Source organism: Buceros rhinoceros, unplaced genomic scaffold, assembly GCF_000710305.1.
Source record: "Buceros rhinoceros silvestris isolate BGI_N320 unplaced genomic scaffold, ASM71030v1 scaffold3622, whole genome shotgun sequence".
Classification (NCBI taxonomy): domain Eukaryota; kingdom Metazoa; phylum Chordata; class Aves; order Bucerotiformes; family Bucerotidae; genus Buceros; species Buceros rhinoceros.
Window position 1 is genome coordinate 18,716 of NW_010398158.1, and position 9,970 is coordinate 28,685.

Here is a 9,970-nt window from a genome sequence, read left to right on the forward strand (position 1 = left end):
ATTCCTGCTATCAGTCCTTAGGTATCTTCCTAGAGGGAGGTTGTATCAGCTTCAATTTTGAGTGTAACAGGGACCATCCTCTACCTCCAGGACAGTGTGAAGATGATACAAAGGAGATGACAGAGCAGCTGTACAGCTGTCTGTTCCTGGATGTGTAGACTTGCCTCTGATGTCCAGAAAACTGAGAAGTAGGCCTTTAATGTACTTCGCGATACTCCTTTCTTCTTAAATTCAATGACTCAGTGGAGATGGGGAAAGATTGACCATGCTCTGTCTGTTTAAATAGGAGTCTGAAGCTTTGTGTGTTTGCAGAGTCACAAGGTATCCATTTGGGTTATCCTTCCTAATGTGTGACCGAAAAGGGAGAAAGGGCATTTCACAGTTTGCATTACTGATTTTCCATAAGCAGGGTTCATATCCTGTCCCTCAGGATCATTCCCCACACCACACAGCTCCATTTTCCAATTAATTAGACATGGGAGTAGGTTTGATACTAGTCACAACAGTGTGGCTCTCCCTTCCTCACCCCTCAGCCAGCAGGAGCTTCAGTCAAAAAACGTATTCATGAAGTCATGAATTTGAAGTAAAAACATAACATTGAGATGTTCCAAGGCTATATTCAATGACTATTATAACTAACTCCTAAAGCTGATGAAAGAGTAAATTACTCGGCTAAAAAAAACTTTTTTTTTTTTAATTAAAGTCAAATGACAAGAAAATAATATATATACACACACATGTTCATCGCTTTTTGTGATGAGTCCTTTTGCTCCCAAATAGACAATGGCCTGTTGACTCTTGGGATGCAGTAAGCAAATGTTACCAGTTTACTATATGTCTGCTTCTATAATGCAACTTATAAATCTGAGAAACAGCACACAACCACATTTGGATAGTGGCACGTGGTGAAATTGTGGCTAATACAGCCAAAGGCAAACCATTGAAATTGTCCTGCTAATTAGTTGAAAAGAATTAGACTCAGTAGACTCAGTGCACCAAACCTGATCCAAGTGTAGCTGCATTAATTTAAAGGACTAGCATTAGGGAATTTTTCACTCTCTGAAATTAATGAGTATTTCCTCAGCCGTTAGCAACTACTCACAGTTACATGACAGGTTTTACCCCTTTGTGAGTAACTCTAAGTAATAAGCTATTTCTGTGCTGAAAAAAAAAGAAAAAACCCCTGAAATCAGAGCATTTAGCTGTGAGGGAAAAAATATGAGTATCCTTTCAGCAGCACTGTCCAGAGGAATCAATGTGCTTTTTAAAAACTTGGCATCATAGTCCTTTTTTCCACATGCACTTTGAGGGTCTGAGGTCCAGAGTGGCAATGTGACTCACACCAGGCCACCTGAAGAGCCAGTGAGAAAATGGAAATAGAATTTGAGTGTTGGATGAGAACTGTGTTTTGTGATGCCAGGTTATTCTATCCTTCATTCAACAGGAAAAAAATGTCTCTCTGCTTGTCTCTTTCTGCTTGTCTCTGGTAATCAAAATGATCTCCCCATGTTCATAGTAAAAGGAAGCCAGCAAGTGTCTGAAGAAAAGTTATAATCTAGAAAAGAATATGTTGTTTTCCTTGAAGATGAAGGGAATTAAGTTAAACTGAAGCTTTCATCCCAGTTTCCCCCTACTTTTTCAAAATGGGTATAATATATAACAGGACAAAACAATTACCACAGAGCAACTTCAAGCTGCAGTTTAAAAAAATGTACAGTGAGTATCAAGGACAGCAATGTGTTGATATAAAAGATGATGTTTAACAAAAAAACAAACATTGTTTTCCGTGCCGTTCCATCTTAGCTCATTCACTAGAAAACCAAGGAAGTGCTCTAACCAGGTGCCAGATCAGAAGGGTGGAGAAATTAAGTTTATAAACAAGTGATATCATGGATAAAAGCCCTATGCCTATCCTCTGGTGTCCCACAAACATACCCTTAGGAAAATAAGAAAAAATAAACTTCACTGGCCAAAGAGTTTCTAACATTGAACTTCCTGCTACCTCACTTTGCACAGTGTTGTCCAGTAAGCAGCTTTCAAATAGTAATATTTTTAAATAACTCTTTAGACCAGAGATCTAAAGGTTAAAGTGTTCACATGCTTTATGTAGTCATGCATCATTTGATGTCCCGGACAGTCCTTTTGGATTTATCAAATAGCATCCTTGATATGGAATTTGCTCAGAGAATATAAATGTCGCAAAACAGTATTTACGCACAAAATTGTAAGCTCCCACTGACACTAAAAGTTTTGAAGCCAGGCGACTTCAAAGCCATCCTTGGTTGATATTAAAATTCCATTGAAATAGTCAGTTCATGAGCACTGTAAATTTCAATAACAGATGCAAACTCACTTTCCCATACAAGCCTCCCCAAAGCGAGAGACTTGAACAATTTCATCTGACAAGGTTTATTGCATTTGAAACCACTCCACAAACTGGATTTTCTTAGCGTGAAAGATAAAATGAGCTAAGATAATCTCTTTGGAAATAACGGGTGCTGCATTTTATTCATATATGGATATCTGTGTTCTGACTTGTATAGGAACACAAAACTGCATTATCTGGTGCACCTTCTTTCTCTTTGCCCTTTGTATGTATCCCCATAAGACCAATTTTAATACTTTAAAAATTGTGCTGATGTGTTAGATATAAAAATGATACACTATATAGAATTTTTATTATTTCAAAAACAGTTTGCTTGTTTATGGTATGAGCTAGCCCCCAATCCAAGCCTCAGCTTAAATGAAGAATGATGCTTTTCTATTGAATTTCATAACATGAAAGTATTTTGTAAAAATAAAAGAAGTAAAAATATGTTTGTTTTACCTTTGGATGTTTCCATCCATGAGCTCAGCAATCTTGCATGCTCTCACGTTAATTTGATATGTAACATATAATCCAGAAACTATGATGGCTTGTGATAATGCTAAACTTTCCTTTCCTCAAGGTTTTATATTCTGGTAGCAAAATGTGATTTGCTGTCAAAGAGGCTGAGGATGGTCGCTATTAATATCTTAAAACCAACATCTATCCTACAACATTGCTGTGTCTATAAAATTAGTAGAACCTACTTTGTTTCAATCAGCTAAAATTAGTCCAGAGCCTCCCAAAACTCCCAGATTCTGTATGAGTGAGGCATTTACTACATTATTTACTAGGCTGGTTTTGCTTTGATTTTCACAGTCTCAGGCATGGTTTACACAGATGCTTCACATTCAGGCTGAAGTTATGGATACAGAGCTCAGGCTGAATTGAGGACTTCTACGCTTGAGCACAGAAACCAATAGTAATTTTTATCTCACTTCTCTGCCTTCCTGTCCATAGTCACTCTGGAAGCTGGTCATGATTAAAGATATTTGCACAACACTTCTTGTCACAAATAATACAAAGTTCTACCTCCATTTCAGTAAAAATAGAGGGAAAATATTATACTGTCAATACAACCTTCAGCAGAAAAATTGCAGACCTTTATGAAAAATGGTTTTAAGCATAACAAGCTTTTTAAAAATTTTTTCTTTCTTTTCAGTCTTTTAATAAAAAAAATCATTTAAAGTAATATGAGACCCTTTCACAGGATGAGTGAGAAATAAAAACTTACCTTTGAATCCAAGTAAAACGGACATTGTATAGTGTACTGGAAGAAAACTGTAGGTTTTGAGGAATTTTTTTAAAGATAGTAAAATACCTGAGAGTAGGTGCATATATATGTGGCTCTGAAAAGGGCAGAATGTGTTAGAAATCTGAATGTGGGCTAGAAGGCGTTAAAGAATTTAATTTCATACAGTAGATATGTCATAGTCTGGATGTATTCTTCGAGGTCTGAGACAGGGTCACACAGAAAGACTAATTAACGTATAATTAGCAAGGGCCAAATCAAGGCTAGTGAGTCAACACCTTTTGCAGTTGAACATCTTTGCAGCTGACTATTGTAATGAATGGCTAAGCATGGGCTTTGTTTCTGGAGATTTTTCAAAACATCAGCTAGCTAGAGAACTAACACTGAGGGGTCTGGAGAGGTTGCTGAACCATGGCAGCCATGTGTACTTATATCAGGAGGTGGCACAGATGACAGGAAACAGAAGTGTTTTCCCAATGGTTTTTAGATGTCCAAGGTACACACAAAGTTCACATTTCCCAGCTCCTATCAGCATTGCTTTCATCTAAATTATTGGGTTGTGTTTTTTCCAGCACCTTTTTTATTGTTGAGATTGTGGGAGTTTTGTTTGTTCGTTTCTGGGTAGTGGATATCTGAAAGGAATACAATTAGTTACTATTCATTGTAGAAAAAGGTTGAGGCTCAGGCAATAATTTGCCTTCTGACTCTGCCTGGGGACTTTCTGCTGTTTTGAATGGAAAGGGTATTTTTGTGAATTGCTCTGAATCAAATGCTACAAATCAGAGGTGGGCATTCCTTCATAAGCAGAAAGTAGTCAAAAGTAATCCACGGATACTACTTTCTCTCCAGAGTGCTGTTTGTGGGAAGTAATTTTACTATAAGGCATAATTTCAGTCATTCCTTGCCATTTCAAACACTGTGTACCATTACAAAATATCACTTTAACTATAAAAAGAAAGAGTACCTTATGCCTATGTTGTTTTTAGGGGAGGTTCTATCTTGAGACTTATTTGAATGAAAGCTTTATTTTTCTTCCTAAGCTATTGAGGAGTTTTATTTTTTCTATCAGAAGGCTTGCAGTTCATAACAAATGATTAAAAAAATCAGTCCAAAGTCGGAATGACAATGCTTCTATTCCTCAGCAATGAAGAGAAATTACATGATTTGCCATCAGCCAAATAAGCAACACCCTATAGATTTAATTCTAGGACTAATTTTATTGGTTCAGGATATTTCACACTAAGTAATCCCCATTATATTCATTACTACTAAATTGATCTAAGATGTGATGCTTTGTATGAACTAAAAAGGCTATTCCCATTAGGGTTACATTTGCAGTTTGTATGAGATCTTGCTTTTCCTTACTCAGTAGGAAGATAGCAGTGGAAGGAATCAGCAGTGTGAAAACATATTTTCAAAATCCGTGGTCAGAACTTTGCAGCAAAACTTCTTTTCTTTTCTTCTCCTATTTTCTTTCTTTTTTTCTTTTGAACACAAGATTTTTTATGAGAGCAGTGCTGCTGTGAAAAAGACCATGTTTCTCTCATTGTTTTCTAGATTTCTTGGTTTTTATTTTTCAGGTTTAGTATATTTTCTGCTTTATACTTTTCTTCAAAAATTTCTCTCCGGCTTCCTCACCCTCACCTCCAACCTCCCTGTGACCAGAAAAGGGAAGAGATGAGGAAAAGCATATTGAGAGGCATGGGAATGTCACTTTTGCAAAGACAAATATAAACGGCTGAGGAAATACTTTTTTACGAAGTACCACTGGCTCCATGGATATTACTTTTCACTAATTTATCTGCTACCAAAAGAAATTAGTGAATTATTTGGGTACACTTTGGATTTCTGTTATGTATGTTTGTTTCCAAAGATTCTTCTATGACACGGAGAAATGATTTTGCAGACAATTAAAACAAGTTTCTCTCTGCAGGCATCACCACAGTATTGACCATGACAACTTTGAGTACCATTGCAAGAAAGTCATTACCCCGTGTCTCCTATGTCACTGCTATGGATTTGTTTGTGACTGTATGCTTCCTATTTGTCTTTGCTGCTCTGATGGAGTATGCAACCCTCAACTACTACTCAAGTTGTAGGAAACCAAACTGTACTAAGAAGAAAAAGTCGGTAAGATGGGAGCATTTAAATTTCTTTTTTATCACGTGCATGGCTCAGAGAGCAGAGAATCATTCTACGACGGCCTGTAATCCCATGATACTCTGCTTCTCTGAGCTCTTCCCAGTTTGCTGTGTGATCTGCTCTGAAAGCTGATGGAAAATCATTGCCCATGATAACAGTAGAAGCAATTGTGTGTCTGTTGAGTGAGGTCTGTTCCTAACAGAAGCAGCCTGCTGACCATAAGGCAGCAACTCTTACTAGGTGTCTGTTGTCCTGCTATTACTGTGCTGGTAGTCATAAAGAGCTCCCACTGAAACAGTTTACATAGCTTGTTATACAAATATATGCACATCAATGTATATTCAAATGCATCTGCTCTTTCATGGTTTAACAGGTCTAGAAATATTGAGGAACCTCACGAATGGGGTTTCATTGTCTCCACTGGGAACAGTACTTGTTTTTTTTTTCCCTATGAACAAAAGAACTTCTTCCCGAGTACAAAACAGAGGAGGTTACTTACAAAGATTTTACATATGGCTGCAGTTTTGGTAAAAATACACTTTGAAGACTAACACCCAGACATACTCAAAAGCAGTTTATCTAGAATCATTTAAACAATCATGCAAGAAGAATTGCGCTGGTGTACTTCATAACTGTTTGAGAGCACAAGTAGAATCAGTCTTGAGCAGAAAAGACAATGCAGAAGGAACCGTGCCTCAACTATACCACCCAAGGAGACCTTCCGGTGTGATCTTTGCAACCGGTCTTGCCTATCCCACATTGGCCTTTTCAGCCGTCAGCGCACTTGCAGTAAGCGTGGGTAAAGCCCTTCCCAAATCTTCATCTGCGAAGCCAAGCCGTGATGATGATGAGGAGGAGGAGGGTGAGAGGGGGCAGTATACTGGAGAAAAAAAATCTCAGTGCAAGCGTAGAAAAGAGGAAAGGGGTTGTCACTCAAGATCAGTGGAAAACCTGATGTGTTTCATATTGGTGACTGGAGATGTTGGATGCCGTTTTGTGTAATGGAGGAAATAGGGACATTTAAAATCAGAAATACATAGCCAAGTAGGAAAAATGAGAAGGAGGAAAGTGAAGAGAGAGAAGGCTAAATTCAGGGGATAATAGGTCAAGAGGTAAAAAGGTATTGAATGAAGAGCTATAGAAAATGATTGAATGAAGAAATGGTGAAGGAAAAGCTAAAATTAATGTGGACTAGGGAAAGCCTAGAAAGACATGGACTTAAGTCAATGAAAACTCCATTAACCTTCTAATAGACTCTTGTAAAAAAGTATTGCACACAAAAGGCAAAAGAGTGTTACCAAAAGAAAAGCACGAGACAATCAAAATGAACTCACTAATGATCAAACTAAAGATTGCCATCCTATAGAAAGACTGAATGAAAAAGTCATGAGTTTCTTTGTGAGCAGGGTGTATTTCTGGAAGTGTGAGTGAAGATGAGGGAAAGTATACAACATTGACGAAATTTAAATTAACACAGGAACAAATGTTCACTTAGCTATTGTTTGCTAAATAAAAAAGAATAATGGGTTGAATAAAGAATTAAAATGGATGGAAACTAGGTGTGCATTCTGATGAGATTTCATGCAGTTTCAAAGCATATGAATATATAGAATACTCAGCATGAAGTGTTTTATGGACAAATGCATTTAAAGGCTTGGTTTAAGGCATGCTATTGAACACTAAATGCATATGAAGCAATAAGTATATTTTCTTCTTAATAATTCTTTTGTTATTTTTATTTAAGCTACCTGACGTCAGTTTTGGTCATATGATGGTAAGTAAGATATTTTATTCAGTGCGAGCAATAGAGGCATGAATCTATGGCTAACATTTACTCACTGTAACACTATGTCATGATTAACTCTGACTACACTATAAGTATTGTTCTGCTTTTTGTTAAAATGTCAGTTTGGTTTTGGCTGTGGCAGAGAAACATAGCTGCTCCTTTATATAAGGACTTATCAAGACTGTTCTGTGACTGCCCAGCACCTTGAGCTGGAAAACAGGGATGGGGAGCAGAATGAAGCCACCATAATCCAAGAGGAAATGGTCAGTGAACTATTGTGCCACTTAGATGTGCAGAAGTCTACGGGGCTGGATGGGATCTACTCAAGGAAAGTGTTCACCAAGCCATTAGCCATCTTTGTCAATGATTTGATTGAGGGGATCGAGTGCATCCTCAGTAAGTTTGCCAATGACGCTGTTAGGTGGATGTGTTGATCTGATTGAGGGTAGAGAGGTTCTACAGAGGGATCTGGACAGGCTGGATTGATGGGCAGAGGCCACTGATATAGGATTCAAAAGGCCAAGTGCTGGGTCCTGCACTTGGATCACAACAACCCCTTGCAGCGCTACAGGCTTGTGGAAGAGTGGCTGGGAAGCTGCCCAGAAGAAAAGGACCTGGAGTTGCTGGTCAACAGCTGGCTGAATTTGATCCAGCAGTGTGCCCAGGTGGCTAAGAAGGACAACAGCATCCTGGCTTGTACCAGCAATAGCGTGACCAGCAAAGCGATTGTCCCCTTGTTCTCAGCACTGGTGAGGCTACACCTTGAATACTGTGTCCAGTTAGTGGGCCTCTCACTACAAGAAGAACATTGAGGTGCTGGAGCATGTCCAGAGAAGGGCAGTGAGGCTGCTGAAGGGTCTAGAGCAGAAGTGCTATAAGGAGCGGCTGAGGGAACCGGTGGTGTTTAGCCTGGAGAAAAGGAGGCTGAAAGGAGACCTTATCGCTCTCTACAACTACCTGAAAGGAGGTTGTGGTGAGGTGGGGCTTGGTCTGTTTTCCCAAGTAACAAGACAAGAGTAAATAGCCTCAAGTTGTTCCAGGGGAGATATAGGCTGGATATTAGGAAAAATGTCTTTGTAGAAAGGGTTGTGAAGCATTGGAATAAATTGCCCCTGGGAAGTGGTGGAGTTGCCATCCCTGGAGGTTGGTCTGTTTTCCCAAGTAACAAGACAAGAGTAAATAGCCTCAAGTTGTTCCAGGGGAGATATAGGCTGGATATTAGGAAAAATGTCTTTGTAGAAAGGGTTGTGAAGCATTGGAATAAATTGCCCCTGGGAAGTGGTGGAGTTGCCATCCCTGGAGGTATTTAAAAGACATATAGATGTGGTGCTGAGGGACATAGCTTAGTGGTGAGGTGGGTGGCAGTGATGGGTTAACGGTGGACTTGATGGTCTTAAAGGTCTCTTCCAATTAAAACAACTCTGTGATTCTGTGATCTGGTGAAATAATTAGGGAGGGAGAAGGGTCAAGTAGAATAGAATATTGTGTGTAATTTTTACCTCAGAAATTTTGTGTGTCTGCTTTATATAATACCGCAGTTTTTCGTTATACTTTGTAAAAAAGTAATAAGCACAATTTATGCTATAAACTTATATGGAGTTTAACTGAGTTTCATAGAAAATAATTCATTTATGCATATCTGTAATGTCTTTATTAAGTTTTCACATGGATTTTCAAATAATTTAGATACACAAGTTTAACACAGTTGTACAGTATCTACAAACCTCTGGCTAACTACTTACGTATGGCAATAAAGTTGAAACTCAGTACAAAATTGTGTCTCTAAGTTTCATGAAATCTGAAACTGAAATATATATGATAATATATACAAATATAGAGCATACAGAGGGCTGGTTAATCAGCTGGTTGGATGGCCTGCTTCCCTGTTGCCAGATCCAAATAAGAACAGGGACAGAACTAAAACTTCGGCATTTCTTGGTTTTGATAAGCTTAAGTTTATCATTTACAACTGCTACCTCCATGTTACTAACTTACCTTTTTACAAATAATGTTATACAATTAATTTTTTTTACATTACTTTTCTGATATATTTAAACAACTCACATAGCATTGAAAGCCTGCTTATTGATAATGAATAATTTACAGCAAGGATTGCATTTATACACTAGCTACTGCTATCACTCTCCGGACAGACTTTTCTGAAAGATTAAGTTAATAAGGCACATTGAATGAGTAGCAGCACTTGCCTTCTTCCATTTTTTTAAAAATAAATAAATAAAAAGGAAAAAGGTACACAATCAAAACGACAACAGGGTTTAACACTTAGTATTTGTCTAGATTTAGTCAGCCTGATCTGTTGGGAAAGCTTCCACAGCCTTTTCAAATCTTTCCCTTCCCTTCCCTTCCCTTCCCTTCCCTTCCCTTCCCTTCCCTTCCCTTCCCTTCCCTTCCCTTCCCTTCCCTT

The 9,970-nt window shown here is 38.2% G+C and overlaps 1 protein-coding gene across 1 annotated transcript in view; it reads left to right on the top strand.

Annotated features, from left to right (window-relative positions):
- The window catches only part of LOC104488876 (gamma-aminobutyric acid receptor subunit gamma-3-like), a gene marked incomplete at its 5' end in the record, with an annotated part of 14,878 nt that overhangs the window by 2,012 nt on the left and 2,896 nt on the right, over positions 1 to 9,970 (top strand). The window contains 2 exons of the mRNA XM_010130970.1: positions 5,551 to 5,747; positions 7,504 to 7,533. Coding sequence (XP_010129272.1) covers positions 5,551 to 5,747; positions 7,504 to 7,533 — 227 coding nt within the window. The remainder of the gene's footprint in view (positions 1 to 5,550; positions 5,748 to 7,503; positions 7,534 to 9,970) is intronic.